Source organism: Dipodomys merriami, unplaced genomic scaffold (assembly GCF_024711535.1).
Source record: "Dipodomys merriami isolate MVZ:Mamm:240054 unplaced genomic scaffold, mDipMer1.0.p SCAF_2, whole genome shotgun sequence".
In the NCBI taxonomy this organism is placed as follows: Eukaryota; Metazoa; Chordata; class Mammalia; order Rodentia; family Heteromyidae; genus Dipodomys; species Dipodomys merriami.
In genome coordinates, this window is record NW_027203381.1 from 117,126,445 (window position 1) to 117,144,087 (window position 17,643).

General features: G+C 37.8%; 1 protein-coding gene across 5 annotated transcripts in view; it reads left to right on the forward strand.

Annotated features, from left to right (window-relative positions):
• Ttc3 (tetratricopeptide repeat domain 3) overlaps positions 1-17,643 on the forward strand; it is a 121,623-nt gene that overhangs the window by 53,150 nt on the left and 50,830 nt on the right. For all 5 annotated transcript variants that reach the window (XM_070030663.1, XM_070030661.1, XM_070030660.1 and 2 more), the window contains 11 exons: positions 733-778; positions 1,903-2,026; positions 3,248-3,311; positions 4,168-4,228; positions 4,729-4,813; positions 6,850-6,984; positions 7,271-7,351; positions 10,367-10,479; positions 13,138-13,258; positions 15,458-15,580; positions 16,122-16,223. In XM_070030663.1, coding sequence (XP_069886764.1) covers positions 733-778; positions 1,903-2,026; positions 3,248-3,311; positions 4,168-4,228; positions 4,729-4,813; positions 6,850-6,984; positions 7,271-7,351; positions 10,367-10,479; positions 13,138-13,258; positions 15,458-15,580; positions 16,122-16,223 — 1,055 coding nt within the window. The remainder of the gene's footprint in view (positions 1-732; positions 779-1,902; positions 2,027-3,247; positions 3,312-4,167; positions 4,229-4,728; positions 4,814-6,849; positions 6,985-7,270; positions 7,352-10,366; positions 10,480-13,137; positions 13,259-15,457; positions 15,581-16,121; positions 16,224-17,643) is intronic.

A 17,643-nucleotide genomic window follows, 5' to 3' on the forward strand; every position in this document is an offset into this window, starting at 1 on the left:
ATTCTTTTGTGGAAAACGAGCTTTACCAGAAATTTCGAGTAAAGTTTTTGAAAGAAAATTGTAAAAACAATTTAAAATTTTTTTTCTCCATTATTCAAGTTATCTTCTAAAGGAAAGGCTCTTCAGTAGAGGTGCCTGATGTTTTGCAGCCAAATTTGCAGACAGTTCTACAGCATAGTGTATAGATATAGATATAGATATACATATATGTAAGCACACACGTGCACACTCACAAACACACACCAAAAATGGATTATGGAGCCTTAGTGTTATAGATTTTTCTTCTGCTGTTAGTCACACTGCCATAGTTTATCAGTGCACTTAACAAATTTTAGCATATAGCTCCTTATTTTTTTCTTATTTGAGTATTTATTGTGTATTGAATTAAGCCACGCAGTTCAGTTTCACTAGTAGCTGTTGTCATCCAGGTAACACGATTCTAAGGTCATGAGCTCTTTGAAGATAGGTACCCTCTAATTCGAATTTATGTATTACTGTCTACTTGGCAATAATCACATGTAATTGAACGTCTAAGTATGTTGTGTAGCAGATTGTTGGCACTATCCTGAAATGGAAGACAACTACAATTTTGAAATAGCTTAGGTTTATTTTTCAACCTTCTAAATTTGATGTTCTTAAATATCAGCTTAATGGAAATTTAAAAATCTTGAAATCTGTGTTGCTAAGACATTGATTACTCTGTGTGTGTATGTGTGTGATTGACTTTTATAGGTCGAACATCTTACAAGAATCCAATTAAAGCTTTTTATGAGAGCAGGTGAGTTAACATCTGATTAATAGGTGGTGTTTCGAATGATTTTGCTCATGAACTTATATTAGTCATCTTAGGAACTAATAGCAATCCCCCAGTAAAGATAGGGATAGAAGAGAAAAGAAAGGATTTTGTTGTTGTTATTGTTGTGGGGGCTGAACCCTGGGCTTGGGCCCTGTCCCTCAGCTCTTCAGCTCAAAGCTAGCGCCCTACCACTTGAGCCACAGCGCCACTTCCAGCTTTTTTCGCTTATGTGGTGCTGAGGAATCGAACCCAGGGCCTCAAGCATGTGAGGCAAGCACTCTACCACTGAGCCAATTTCCCAGCCCAAAGAAAGGATTGTATGTCTGTATGTCTGTACATGCGTGTGTGTGTGTGTGTGTGTGTGTGTGTGTGTGTGTGTGTGTGTGTTCTTGTATTTAAGATGAGGTAATGTGTGTGTGAGTGGTCAGATTTATTTTTCTGACTGTTTTACTGAAGTGTGTGTGTGTGTGTGTGTGTGTGTGTGTGTGTGTGTGTGTGTGTGTGTGTGTGTGTGTGTGTGTGTGTGTGTGTGTGTGTGTGTGTGTGTGTGTGTGTAGAGAGTAGAGATAATCTGATTCTGTAGGGGAAAATGATGTGAAATGTTAATTTCAAGTTACTGTGTTTGAAGGAGACCAGTTTGTCCACAAGGCCCTGACTGTAAAAGCTATGACATAGTCTGTGTTTCACACCCTTTATCTCTGTTCTGGAAAACATCACCAACCTCCTGTTTTTAAAATGCTACAGAAAGACTTGAGTAGGCTCACAAGGAAATAAATAATAACCTAGGTTCTGCATTTGATTACCTGACAATAAGATAGATTATTGCCTTTTCTACAGGCTTTTTTAGATTATATAAAATATTGAAATGGTCAGTAATGATGTCAATCTTCTGTTCACTTTTAATATTGAAACCCAGAATAACTTGTCTGGAACCATTATTAAAATACTATTATATAAAGCTTCATCTTTGTGGTAGAAAATCTTTTTAAAATAATACCTTGTCTTCAAAAAAGCTATGATTGCTGCAGCCTGTTAGTTTGAAGGATGATGTTTTTAATGCATACTAATTAGTAGGAATAAAGTGATCATTCTTTTTATTACCTCAGGAACTCCACATCTAGGAATCTGTCAGCACCTGCATTTAGTGCATCACTTAATTTCGTGGAGAAAGAGAAAGCTTTCAAAAAAACTAATCACGAAATGGCAAACAGTGGTCATCAAAATCAAAAGGTAAACTCACTTAAAGTTAGTTATTCCAAATATAAAAAGCTTCGTGGGGTTTTTTGTTTTTGGTTGTTGTTGTTTATTTTGTTGACCTGGGACTTGAACTCGGGGCCTTTGCGCTGTCTCTGAGCTTTTCTTCTGGAGGCTAGTACTCTACCACTTTGAGCCACAGTGCCAGTTCTGGTTGTTAATTGGAAATAAGACTGTCATGAACTTACCTGCCCGGACTGGCATCAAACCTTGATCCTCAGATCTCAGCTTCCTGAGTAGCTAGGATTTCAAATGTGAGCCACAAGTTCCCAGCTTAGCCTTATATTTTTACAGTACTATTTAGATGATCATGAAAACCAAATAATTTTATATTATCAACCCTTTTTGTCTCTTGATAACAAGAAAATGGCTCCTTTTTTTTTTTTTGTCGGTCCTGGGGCTTGAACTCTGGGCCTGGGCACTGTCCCTGCACTATTCAGCTCAAGGCGAGCGCACTACTACTTGAGCCACAGCGCCACTTCCAGTTTTCTAGTGGTTTCTTGGAGATAAGAGTCTCACGGACTTTCCTTCCCAGGCTGGCTTTGAACCGTGATCCTCAGATCTCAGCCTCCTGAGTAGCTAGGATTACAGGCATGAGCCACTGGTGCCTGGCTGGCTATTTTTTTGTTAAGGAGTTGTCTGGTTGTCTCATATAACTACATAATGATAATGTATAGTCAGGTGCTGGTGGTCCCACAGCCAACCCAAAAAAAAAAAAAAAAAAATATATATATATATATATTTCAGACAACAGACAGTTTATTTTTCCAAGTATTTTCAAGATCACACTTACATGTCTTTAAATATTTTTTCCTAAGAATCATTTTGCAGCCAGGCACTGATGGCTTATGCCTGTAATCTTAGCTAGTCAGGAGGCTGAGATCTGAGGATTGTGGTTCGAGGCCAGCCCAGGCAGAAAAGTTCCTGTGAGATTTACCTCCAGTTAATCACTCAAAAGCCAAAAGTGGAGCTGTGATTAAAGTGATAGAGCACTAGCCTTGAGCAAAAGAGCTCAGGAATAACACCTAGTCCCTGAGTTCAAGTGCTATAACCAATAAAAAATAAATATATACCGTTTTGCTACCAGGAGTGAGTCCTATTGAATTCTGTTATAAATTTTGTTCTATTACATAATTATTGACTTCTTTGAGGATGTATTGTTTGGAAAGTCTCACTAGTTTTAATTGTCATTGGCAGATGGTAGATGACACTTTGAGAGGAGATGAATGTGACTGCTATCCTGAATTTATACCACCATCAAGTGAGTGTTTTTTCCTTATAAACATTGTTATTCAGTTAATATAGTGTTGCCTGAACTTTTATGACTAACATTTGTACAAGCCTCACTTACATTTGCTCTTATTCTGTTTGTAATGTTTCTGAAATGATCTATAAACATTGACTCCAGCTGCCTTTGCACCCCTTCCTCAACTTTCTATTCTTGTGGACCTTTTGGGTTATGCAGCTGTTTTTTGTTGTAGTGGTGGTGAGAGTACTAATTTATTTTTTTTTAATTTCTAAAATGGATTCCACCTTTGGGTTTGGACCATTTTATCCAGAACCTACCTATCTTTAATCCAAATACAAATGCTATATCCACAGTAACTATTCCTAGCCTTTCCAGTGTAAACAAATCCTGTGAGTGACAAGACAAATAACTAACTATGAAATTAATACATCAGTAACAACACAAAGTGTTTTCTATTTTTCTTCAAACTAAGTGGCTGCTTAGGTAATTGTAAACTGCCTGAAAAAAAAGGAACCATTGCTTTATCTTTTATCTGCTGCAGACCTAAATAATAACCATTATTCTACCTTTACAATATTCAACATTGAGAGAAGGATGTAAGGCTGACTTTGATCAAGGTGCACTGTACTCATAATTTGACTTATTGAATTGAAACAAAGCCCCTTTGTACAACTACTTAAAATTTTTAAAATACATATTTATATATACTCTACCACCTTCTATCTTGGCTTACATCTTTGTAGTTATGCTCTTGTACAGTATTCTTTCTGTGGCTTTCTTATTCTTGTTTGCATATTTTATTGGCTTACTGTCAGGCTTGTAAACTTTTACATACAAATTTCAGGAATAAATAATTTTGTATTCACAGGTCAGCCTCCAAAACATAAAGGAAAACAAAAATCTCGAAATTGTGAATCAGAAAAATTCAGGTATGTTTTTCTCTCATTTTAGACGGACTTTACTTGAGATTGCATTAGATTTAGAGGGATTCAGTATGTTAGTAGTATTCAGGAACTCATAATGGCTTTCCATTTACGGAAGGATTTTACTGATAGAAGTGTAATTTTTTTTTCTTTTTTTGTTGGTCCTGGAGCCTGAACTCTGGGCCTGGGCACTGTCCCTCAGCTCTTTAGTTCAAGGCTAGCGCTCTACCACTTGAGCCACAGCACCACTTTCGGCTTTTTCTGCTTATATGGTACTGAGGAATTGAACCCAAGGCTTCATGCATGGGAGGCAAGCATTCTACTGCTGAACCAACTTCCCAGCTGTACTGGTTTTTGAATTTAGGTCTTGGTGCTTCCTAAGTAAATGTCTTTCACTTGAGCCATATCCCCACCCAGTACTGAGCAGTTTCAATAACATTTAGTAAATATTCTGTATCTTCACGAAATAGTGCTGTTTTATTTTCAAATGCTTCTTTATCTTTTAGTTCTAGTTCACAACTGACTCTACCAGTAGATTTGAAGAGTCTCTTGGAGAAACAATTTTCTAAATCTTCTAGAGCTGCACACCAGGTAAAAGACGGTGCTTTTCCTGTAGAGAAAGCCAACTCTTTGGGGGAAAAAACAAAAAAAACCATCTTTCACATGAATAAAGTTTTAGCCAAGATTTAATATGTAGTTCCTAAGAAACCAAACTAGCACTAATTCAACATTAATGTGATAATTATTAGCCAGAGCTTTAACTAGCAGTTAATACTGTAGAATTACAATACCTTTGTTTCTCAAAAGTTTTAACAACAATGTTAACTTTAAATAATTTAAAAAAGATTTAAACAATTTCAGTTTTTTTACTGGCTGTAAAAGAGCAAACTTTTCTTTGAATAACTTGATATTAGTCAGATTTACTTCACCTACATATAAAATAACAAACTTTGTATATAAATCTTTTCATGTTATCTAGTGATGGAAAAGTTATTAGTGTGGTATAAGTACTTCAAAATGTGTGTGTCACTTAAAAATTCAGTTACTTCAGTTCTGTATAACAGGTTACAAAGGGAAAACATTTCTAATCATCTATATAAAACTCGTTTTAGAATATCTAACAGTTGGAGACAATCTTCAGTTGTCTTCAATTGTTTTCAATTCAGGGTCTGAGTGTTGTCCATGAGCTTTTTGCTTAAGGCTAATGCTCTACCATTTAAGCCACCACTTCACTTTCAGCTTTTTTTATTGTAAAAATACTGTACAGAGGGGTTACAATTACATGGGCACTTTCAGCTTTTTTATTTTTTATTTTTTACTTTCAGCTTTTTGATGATTAATTGGAGATAAGAGTCTTATGGACTTTCCTGCTTAGACTGGTTTCGAATTTCATTCCTATTTATTTATTTATTTTTGCTAGGCCTAGGCCTTGAACTCTGGGCCTGGGCACTATCCCTAAGTTCCTTTTGTTCAAGGCTAGCACTCTAAAACTTTTGCTACAGTACCATTTCTGTCTTTTTCTGTGATGAATTGGAGATAAGAGTCTCATCAACTTTCTTCCTTGGGCTGGCTTTGTACTGTGATCTTCAGATCTCAGCCTCTTAAGTAGCTAGGATTTCAGATGGATTTCACCAGTGCCCAACTCAGCTCTTTCATAGCTTCAATTACAGGGATAAGCCACTGGTGCCCAGCCTGGAAATTTTTGAATTATGTGTTAACATTGATTTTATCAAGCTGATAGCTTATATGTGTAATTCCAGCTACTCAGGAGACTGAGATATGATTATCGAAATTTGATAATTTCGGGCAGTGGCTCACATCAGTCATCCTAGCTACTCAGGAGGCTGAGATCTGAGGATTGCAGTTCAAAGCCAGCCTGGGCAGCAAAGTCTATGAGACTCTTATCTCCAGTAAAACACTCAGAAAACAAGAAGTGGTACTGTCGCTCAAGTGGTAGAGCTGTAGAGCTGAGGGACAGTGCCCAAACTCAGAGTTCAAGCCCCACGACCGACCAAAAAATTAATAAAAGAAATTTGAAACCAACCTATCCAGACAAATTCAAGAGAGTATTATCTCCAATTAACCAGCAAAAAGCCCCAAGTAGAGGTGTGGTTCAAATAGTAGAATACCAACTTTAAGTGAAAAAGCTAAGCAAGAGCATGAGGCCCTGAGTTAAGCCCCGGCACAAAAGAAACATACAACAACATTGATTTTTATCAAGTCTAAAAAAGCTTTGAGACTGAAAATAGAAAAGAGAGGCTGTGCAGATAGAAAAATTTTTCAAATATTACATTATAGATACTCTGAAACTCCTTATAAATAAACAACATATATTGTTAAGATGTCAACATGCACTGTCTGTTGAATCTGAAAAAGGAAGGCTTAGCACCTGTAGAAATTAAGATGAACTACCCTTTCTTGTCACCGGCAATGGCAGATATATCAGAATGAACATGGGGGAGCATTGCCATTTAATTTCCATTTTTAGGAATTGTTAGGATGATTAATAAAGACTAATTTTGATATTTACTTAATTGTTACTTATGGAATGTTATTGATGAATTTAGCATCTTTTATTCTTAAAAGGCATAGGTTTGGACTACTGAAACAGGATTTCTTTTTTGCAGGATTTTGCGAACATAATGAAAATGCTGAGAAGCTTAATTCAGGATGGCTACACGGCCTTACTGGAGCAGCGCTGCCGCAGTGCCGCACAGGCCTTTACAGAGTTGCTAAATGGTCTAGATCCCCAAAAAATAAAGGTATTTCCTAACTTTTCATCAGTGCTGATGCTCTTAGGTGAGTTAAGACCATTAAGCTTTAACTTGTGTGTGTATGTGTATAAATCAGACATATATTCAGTGTCTTTACTACTGCATGGTAGTATAACAGCTTATCTTTGCAAACCCTATTTTCTAATTCTGTTTGATCCTTAAGCCAATAATAGCAAGATGTTGTTTCACTCTTTTGCTGTTGTGGCTAAGAAAGCATGATATAAATTGGGCAGAATTGTGTTCACATTTTTAACTAAAGCATTTTTATTGGCAGCAATTAAACCTGGCTATGATCAACTATGTATTAGTAGTCTATGGACTTGCCATTTCTCTTCTTGGAATAGGACAACCTGAGGTAAGATTTTTTTTTTTTAACTGAGAAAAAGTAATTAAAATAGGACATTGATTTCAGAAGCTATGTACAAAGTGTTTTGGCTCCTCTCTATACTTTTTTTGAAAATCTAAAATAGCTAAATTAACCTAGTTTATGTGTTTTTAGTTTTGATACTGCTTTTTGTTTTGGTTGTTTTGGATTTTTTGTTTTTTTAGATATAGTGTGTTATGTATTCCAGACTGCTGACTGTCCTACCTCAACTGTCAAATGCTAGAATAATCTGTGGGTTTTTTTTAAATTTACTTTATTATTATAGAGGTGGTACAAAAGGGTTACCCTTACATGAGTCAAGTAATGTGTACATTTCCTTTCATACAGTGTCATCTGTTCCCTCATTCTGTCCCAGCCCCTTCTTCCTGTCTCCACCCACAAATTGTATAGTTCACTTTTATCAGTGTCTAATGAGCTTCACTGTTACCCTTTTTCATCCTTTTTCCCTTAAGTTCTGTGTCCTTCCCACAACCCTTCCAAAGATTTACATGTGAATATACTATATATAAGGCAAAGAAGACAGACTCATCAAAAACTAAAAAAAAAACAGAATTCAGAAGACACAAGCAGGAGGATTTTGAGCTTGAGAACTTCCTGAGACACTTAGCAAGATCCTGTCTCAAAAGAAGTAGTAGTAGAAGAAAATTATGTTTGACTTTCCTACTGGAAAAAAAGTCTATGCTTAACAATTGATGGGAAACCTGCCTGTCATTTATATAAAAATATAAAGATATCAGAAACACAAATATTGAGGGAAAAGAAAAGTTGGAGATAATGAACATTGTTATCTCATTATATAGAAATTTATACAGAGGGGCTGGGAAGTTGGCTCAGTGGTAGAGCGTTTGCCTTGCATGCATGAGGCCCTGGGTTCGATTCCTTAGCACCACATAAGCAGGAAAAAAAAAAAAAGCCAGAAGTGGCGCTGTGGCTTAAGTGGTAGAGTGCTAGCCTTGAGCTGAGGAGCTGAGGGACAGCACCAGGCCCAGAGTTCAGGCTCTACGAACAGACCAAAAAAAAAAAAAAAAAATTTATACAGAGCTGGGTTGGCTCATGCCTATAATCCTAGCTACTCAGGAGGCTGACATCTGAGGATCATGGTCTGAAACCAGCCCAGGCAAGTCTGTGAGACTCTTAATCTCCAATTAACTACTAAAGACCCAGAAATGGAGTGATGGCTCAAATGGTAGAGTATTAGCCTTGAGCAGAAAAACTCAGTTACAGTACTCAAGCCCTGAGTTTAAGCCCTAGGACTGGCATAAAACAACAGATTATGCATATATGTTACATAAGATTGTCTATGCATCTCATCACAGTAAAAAGTCATGGACTAGCCAGATACTGGTGGCTCATACCAGTAATCATAGCTACTCAGGGGGCTGAGATCTGAGGATTGTGGTTCAGAGCCAACCCAGGCAGGAAAATCCAAGAGATTCTTTATCTCCAGTTATTTACCAGAAAGCTGGAAATGGAGCTGTGGCTCAAATGATAGAGCACTTGTGCCAAAAAGCTCGGTTTCCAGGCCCAAATTCAAGCCCCAGGACTGGCACCAAAGAAAAGAAAAGTCATGGATTATTTCTAAATCAGATTTTAGATATTTGTTACATTTGCTGATGGAAGGCCGGAATGGGCCTGGGGGAGATTAGAAAAGGAAGTTTGTTTTAAGCTGGAAAGTTAACTTTGTTAGGCTGTTTTATGGGGGAGGGGGAGTAAAAATGACTTTATTACTGTTTCTCCATCCTGGAGGGTGAATGCCTAGGCTTAGTTCTTGAGTGCAGGGTACCCATAAGTCTACACATGATCTGCTTATTAGGTTCAATCTGTGGTTTCCATTGGCTCATTTTTCTGGGATGTTTACTTACCTGCACTGGTTAGCTTTTAACTTTTTAATGATTTCTGGTTTTCTGTAAATGCTAAGATTATTTAGGATGATTCAAATATAATACCCTTAATGCCCACTTGTGCCCTAAGCTTTCTTTGTTAGGTGAAAGCTTGAACTCTAAATATCACCCAGTTATCTTTGATGTTCCATTCACTTCCAGGGCTCTATTCTTCCTAGGGTTCATTTATTTTTCTTTATGATGGGACAGATAGGGTGTCCTCCATTAATGCCTAATTCCATTTTCAATAGAATTTTGGAGATAACTGTGTAACCTGTACATTGGCAGAATAATAATACTGTATTTTACCCTATTAGAATTTAAAAAGTAATTGTTACATTTATAATGTAATTATGAGACTGATTTAAATAAACACACAAAAATATGGTAGAACTGCCACATTTGAAAGCTTTTCACCAGAGTTGTCCCTTAAGCTGTGTGTTTATGCCAGCTCAGTCCTGGTCTGGAACAGTTTTGAATGCCTCCTTTGGTACTGGCCTCAAAGCTGCTTACAAAACCTCTAGTTTTGTAGTAACATTTCCTTTTACACCCACAACTGGGTTATTAATTTTTACAACTAAATACTTTCAGATTGTTTTCCAAATATAAAATTTATTAAAACACAAAGATTTCCCATTGACAAGAATATTCAAGAGTGCCTCTGTCAGGTTTTTACTAAAGTTCAGTTTTTCAGGTAGAGCTTTTGTTTGTTACATACACAGAAGCATGCCAGGGTGTGGGAGAGCCTTGTTATGCCAGTCCTTCCAAAGGAACAGCACTTCCTAGAATATACATTATGGTGTATTTGCACCAAAATTAATCTTATAAAAGGAAGAACAAACATATCAATTTCTCTCTTTAGTATTGATACTAGTAAATGTGTTTCCATATAACTACTGGAGTAGCAATGTAGTCATAACTTTATATAATTTCTGAGAAAACAAAATAAATACAGAAGGTCATAGGAACTTTTGATAATTAGTTTTTTAAAACATGTATATTATATATATATATATATATAGCATATATAAAGAATTTTTAAAATAAAGCCTATTCCAGTAATTTTTCTTTGTATAAGTAATTGTTTTTCTAATTGCTATTAAAGGAATTATCTGAGGCTGAAAACCAGTTTAAGAGGATTATTGAACACTATCCCAATGAGGGACTTGATTGCTTGGCCTACTGTGGGATTGGGAAAGTATATTTGAAAAAAAACAGGTTAGTAGAAATTACCCTAAGCATCAGGCTAATAACTCACTTGAAGTCTAATGCAATGATGATCCATTTTGCTGCAATTATTTTACTATTTTATGTGTGATACAGTGTCATAATTTTGATTTACTTTGAGTAGCTAGCATCTCTATATCAATTATTAATCAACACTGTTACTGTAGTGTCTGGTGTTTTGTATTATTGAATTCAATAAGAAAATCAATAGTAGAATGATTTAACCTGAAGCATGTCATACCCTTTAGTAAGTTTCTTCTATAAATGGTGACTGAATTAATATAAAAGAACACTTTAATTGTGAGCTGGGCACTAGTAGCTACTTAGTAGGCTGAGATCTAAGGATTGTGATTTGAAGCTAGCCTAGACAAACCTGAGAGACTCTTATCTCCAATTAACCAGCAAAGAATGTGAAGTGGAATGTGGCTTCAGTGGTAGCATATCAACCATCTTTGAGCAAAAGAGCCATGTGAGAGCAGGAGGCCCCGAATTCAAGCCCCAGCACTAGCACATACACACACAGGTGTGCGGGAGCGTGCGTGCGCGCATACACGTTATGAGAGAGGAATGGTGGTACCTGCCTTGTGGTTCCATCTTTGTGGGTAATGATAGGATGATCATGAATGGTGTTTTCAGATTAACTTAGAGCAAGTTAGTTGAGAAACTATCCAAAAACAAACTGAAAGCAAAAGAACTGTGGCTATGAGTTCAACCTTAGAACCCTTCTCCAAGTCTAATTTCCCTAATTAAATGCAATTTCTTTTTTAAAAAATATGAAAACGAGAGGACATACATTCTCAAAGATATCATGAAGCCAAACATGGCAGCTCATGTCTATAATCTTAGCTACCCAGAGGCTGAGATCATGTTCAATGCCAGCCCAAGCTGAAAAGTCCATGAGACGCTTATCTCCAGTTAACCAGCAAAAAGCTGGAGACATGGCTCATGTAGTTGAATGCCCAATGAACATGCTCAAGACCTTCAGTTCAAGCCCTTCCAGCCAAAACAAAAACAAAGGTATCATGCTAGACATAAAAACCCACTATCTACGAAAGTGGTGCTGTGGCTGAAATGGTAGAACATTAGCTTTGAACAGAAGCAGCTCAGGGACCTCACCCAAGCCCTGATTAAAAAAAAAAAAAATAGCAACAACAACAACAAAAAACTCTTATTACCACAACCTTTCTTGGAATTTTAACTTAATCCATGTACATTTGCTGGCCTAATGCTTCTTGTCTCTTTGTTTTCTTTCCAAATGGTTCATATGGCCCTTAAGGAACAGGATTATGCCTTACACTTTAAAATCTCTATTCTAGCCACTTATACTCACATAATCCTAGGTGTATTAGGCTAAATTATTCAAAGAAATAATTGTCAGCTAATTAGTCATCATTCACAACTTCAGTTATTTCTGAGTTTTCATCTAATTTTCAAGTGTACCTAGAGTTTCCTTTTTTAGAGATTAAAGAACTTTTATTTTGTGAAATTACTGTCTAGCTATGATGAACTATATTAAGGATAAGATAGATCATTATTATGAATGGCAAATGATTTCAAAGTCCAGTGTGAATTGTTTTGGATATACCTTTTTAATGCAGCAGTGACAGGAAAGTGATATTGGGATTGTGGTAAACTGAGAAGGTTTTACCAATTTGAAATTTCCATTTTAATTTCTAAATAACATGGTATGATTTATATATTTATGATACATAATGGGCATTCTAATGAGGAATTTTTGCTTCAGAGTTTTGCTGTTGGAAACTGTCTTATGGTAGATGGTGATCTAATTGTTCTGCACATAAATCTTCTTATACCTGTTGGCAGAAAATAAGTTTTTAAATTAGGAAGATTTTTTACGATTGGAGAAAGCAAGAAATTGTCTTTATTCTCTCAAGAGCAGAAGAAAGACTTGATTAATCCTATCATCTAGTACTAGGGATTTTTGTTGTTGTTATTGTTGGCTGGGCTTGAACTGGGCCTGGGTGCTGCTATCCCTGAGCCGTTTGTGCTCAAGGCTAGTGCTTTACCACTTGAGACACAATGCCACTTCTGGGTTCCTAGTACTTAATTGGAGATAAGAGTCTCATAGACTTTCCTGCCTGGGCTGGCTTTGTGCCTTGATCCTCAGATCTCAGCTTCCTGAGTAGCTAAGATTACAGGGTGAGCCACCAGAACTGGTTCTAGATAAGCTTCTTTTTTTTTTTATGATATTCTTTAGTGAACAGATTCTTAAACCTCTTAAAAGGCCTGTTGCATACCTTTCCATAACAAAACAGAACCCAGAACAAAGTTGTGTTTTATTGCTATCAGTGCCCTAGTGATTTTTTGGGGGGTGGGTCTGGTCTTGGGGCCTGAACTCTGGGCCTGGGCGCTGTCCCTCAGGTCTTCAGCTCAAGGCTAGTGCTCTACCACTTGAGCCACAGCGCCACTTCCAGCTTTTTTCTTTTTCCTTATGTGGTGCTGAGGAATTGAACCCAGGGCCTCCTGCAACCTAGTGATTTTTTTTTAAAGAACATTTATCTTGACTATTTCTACCTAGTCATTTACCAAATTTGCTCTTCCTAGTAAGCTTGAAATCTTGATAACTTCTTCTGCAGTAAATGAAAATATGTCACATCTTCTGAACTTTTTTTTTTATTATGACTTTAGATTTCTGGAAGCCCTCAATCATTTTGAAAAAGCAAAAACTTTGATTTGTCGTCTTCCTGGTGTGCTAACTTGGCCCACAAGTAATGTGATTATTGAAGAGTCTCATCCAGAGAAAATAAAGGTAACCATTTATTCAAGTATTTCTTACTAGCTCAGACACTGAAGACAGAGGTAGCAGTACTCCATCCAGATGGCCTGGCATGACTCTAAAGACTAGTGAGAATCACTGGCAATTCCTCTGTGTTAGTCTCATATCTTCCAAGCCCTGAGACTTGGCTTCTGTGATTCCTTCCTATTCTAAGAGGAGGGACATTGAGTTGAGGGAAGTCAACTTACGAGCTCCAAGGTGAACAGCAGGGCAGTTGTACAGGTAGAACCCAACTCCACACATTCTGGAGTTGAGCTTGTGCATTATTACTAAGCAGTTTGTTGTACTGTTGTACTTAGAAGAAGGTGCAGCACTGTTGTTTTATTTTGGTCACTATAGTTACTGCGATAGTATGTGAAGAAACAAAGTATGAACGTAGTGTCATGTTCAGAGCCATTAGAATTTTTTACTAGTTTCAGAAAGACTAAATCATGTGTTATGTCTTCATTTGTAGTGAACTCACAAATCTACAGAACCTAATTTTGATTAAAGCTTTTAAAATCACAAAGGTCAGCTTTTAAACTCAATAGTAAGAAGTTAAATAACCTAATTAAAAACAATGGATCTACAAAGACATTTCTGTAAAGAAAAAATAGAGGTTGCCAGTTAGCACAATATCATATCCTTCGGAGATATGCAAGTAAGAAGCATAGTGAATTATCACTTTATACTCACTAAGATGTAGGTCAGCAATAAGTACCACTAGGATGTAAAAAAATTGAGAATATTCTTAGATTGCTGAATGTAATGTAATATGGTGTTATAAAGTGGTTCAGCTACTTTGGGGGAAAATCCCAGCAATTCCACTACTAGAGTCTATAAAAACATACATGTGAATGTTCATAGCAGCATAATTCATAATAGCTTAAAAGATGAAACAGTCCAAGTGTCTATCAAATGACCAATGGATGAGTAATGGAGCCAGGCATGGTGATGCATACTTGAAATCCTACCTATCCTGGAAGCAGAGATAGGTGTAGTTCATTGCCAGCCTGGGTAAAAGTTACTGAAACCATATCCCAAAACAAGCTAGAGCTGGGCGCCGGTGGCTCACGCCTACAATCCTAGCTACTCAGGAGGCTGAGGTATGACGATCACAGTTCAAAGCCAGCCTGGGCAAGAAAGTCTGTGAGACTCTTACCTCCAATAAACCACTAGAAAACCAGAAGTGGCGCTGTGGCACTAGCCTAGAGCTGAAGAGCTGACCGATAGCGCTCAGGCCCAGAGTTCAAGCCCCACAACTGACAAAAAAAAAAAAAAGCTGGAGGGGCTGGGAATGTGGCAAAGCAGTAGCGTGCTTGCCTAACATGCGTGAACCCCTGGGTTCTATTCATCACTACTACATAAACAGAAAAAAAAAAAAAAAGCCAGAGTGGCATTGTGACTCAAGTGATAGAGTGCTAGTCTTGAGCAAAAGAAGCTCAGGGACAATGCCCCGGCCTGGCAAAAAAAGAAAAACACTAAAAAAAACCCCAGCTACCAATTTTTATTCTTCTCTGAAAATTTAAAAGAGATTTTCTTTTCAATTCTCTGGACACTTTTTTTTTTTAAAGAAAAGACTTAGCTGGGTGCTAGTGGCTCACATCTGAAATCCTACTCACGATACTCAGGAGGCTGGGATCTGAGGATCACAGTTTGAAGCGTGGCAGGAAAGCCTGTAAGACACTCTTATCTTCAATTAATTACAGAAAAAGCCAGAAGTAGTGCTGTAGCTCAAGTGATAGAATGCTAGTCTTGAACAGAAGGAGCTTAGAGATAGCACCCAAGCCTAGGGTTCAAGGCCCAGACATGCAAAAAAAAAAAAAAAAGTAAATTAAAGATTTTTAATTGGTATATAGTTTGTTCTTAGTTATTTTGTGTAGCAGTTGAAGTCTTGGATTCAGGGGCTGGGCACTGTGGTTAAGGCCAGCATTCTACCATTGCAGCCACAGTTTCACTTCCAGTTGATTGATGTGAGATAACAGTCTAAAGGACTTTCTTGCCCAGGCTGGCTTTGAACTGTGATCCTCATATCTCAACCTCCTGAGTAGCTAAGATTACAGGACATGAGCCACCAGTGCCTGGGTAGGTTTAGTCTTTCTTATGCTGAAAATATTTTTCTGGTAAAAGATTATTGAAATTATAACCATTTTTATTGACAGTATTGCAGTAATAATTTTTTGTTGATTTTAGATGCTGTTAGAGAAGTTTGTTGAAGAATGTAGGTTTCCTCCAGTGCCAGATGCTGTTTGTTGTTATCAAAAGTGCCATGGCTATTCCAAAATCCAGATATACATAACTGATCCAGACTTCAAGGTAAATAGTGAATATATAATGGACATTAACCGGCAAAATTGTGCTTTAAGATGTAAGGGTAGGGTAAGTTCTATACTTAAAGGCACCCAAGTCCTCTGGCTCACTAGCAGTTTTATGTTTATTGCCCTGGACTTAGCATTCACATGGATATCTAGAACTACTGGGGTAGTGAGTGAAGTGAGAAAATAGGTCACTGAATGATCCCCAAAAGACTGTATTTGAGACAAAGTCTGGCTCTTGAATAAATGGTTACGGTACTGGTTTATTCATGAAGCTAATCGCCGCGCCATATCTCTATTTGATCAGATGAAGTAATGTTTGTATAATACGTGATATGAGGTAAAGGGGAGCATACTGTCCACTGTGCAAATGTTTAGTATATCTGGGACTAAGTATTTGGGGTACAAAAGTATTATGCTCCCCTCAAGGAGATGTTACATATGCAGATAAATTCAGCATCTCTTTCTCTGTCTTGGTATATATGCCACGAGTGAATATGTGCTGAGACATTTGTAAAATATGCATTGTTTTTGAAACGCAGGGTTTTATACGAATCAGCTGTTGCCAGTACTGTAAAATAGAGTTTCATATGAACTGCTGGAAGAAGTTAAAAACAACTACCTTTAATGATAAAATTGACAAGGTAAGGCATATTAAGATTCTCTGGATGTTTTACTATGTTAATTGTCCTTCATTTTGCTTTCCTCTACAAATCTTCAGAAAAGTCTTAAGGAAATATAAATTACTTAACAAGCATTCACAATATGTTTAGTTTTTTGTGTTTTTTTTTTTTTTGCTGGTCCTAGGTCTTGAACTCAGAGCCTGGGCACTGTCCCTGAGCCTCTCTGTGCTCAAGGCTAGTGCTCTACCACTTGCAACACTGTCCTGCTTCCAGTTATTGCTACTTATGTGGTCCTGAGGAATGCAACCCAGGGCTTCATGCATGTGAGCCAAGCACTCTACCACGGAGCCACCTTCCCAGCCCTAGAAAAAATTTAGATAGCTTTAAGCATTAAACAAAAAAACCATGTTGCTTTTTTGTTTGGCAGTGCTGTGGTTTGCACTTGGAGCATTGTGCTGCAGTCACACCCGGTGCCCTTTTGTGCTGTATTTACTTTAAGGATAAGGTTTTACAGTTTCTCCCGACTGGTCTAAGACCTCGACCCTTCTACCTGTGTCTTCCACATGGCTGGGAATATAGGCCCCATGCCATCACACCTGGCTGGGAGTACAGGCCTCATGCCATCACACCTGGCTGGGAGTATAGGCCTAATGCCATCCCACCTGACTGGGAGTATAGGCCTCATGTTCCCACCTGACTGGGAGTACAGGCCTCATGCCATCCCACCTGACTGGGAGTACAGGCCTCATGCCATCCCACCTGACTGGGAGTACAGGCCTCATGCCATCCCACCTGACTGGGAGTACAGGCCTCACGTTCCCACCTGACTGGGAGTATAGGCCTCATGCTGTCACACCTGGCTGGGATTATAGGCCTCATGCAGTCATACCTGGCTGGGAGTACAGGCCTCATGCCATCACATCTGGCTAAAGAAGTTGTGTTTTTTTTCCCCCCACTTCTAATTTTGTACTGCTTTTCTAAAGGCAACAACCATAGAAGCCTTTTATACATTGCTTAATTACCAGTTGTTTTATGATTTTTAGGATCAACAATAAAAATATTAAATACATGACTTTAAAATACATACCACTGGGGCTGGGAAGGTGGCTCAGTGGTAGAGCGCTTGCCTTGCATGCCTGAGGCCCTGGGTTCGATTCCTCAGCACCACATAAGCAAAAAGAAAAAAGCCGGAAGTGGCGCTGTGGCTCAAATGGTAGAGTGCTAGCCTTGAGCTGAAGAGCTGAGGGACAGCGCCCAGGCCCAGAGTTCAGGCCCCACAACCGGATCCAAAAAAAAATAATAACAAAAAATAAAATAAAATACATACCATTTTAGTCAGATTTGTTGTTGGTGGTGGTGGTTGTGGGTCCTTACTCTGGACCTGGGCATTGTCCCTCATCTCTTCAGCTCAAGGCTAGTGCTGTACTACTTGAGCCACAGC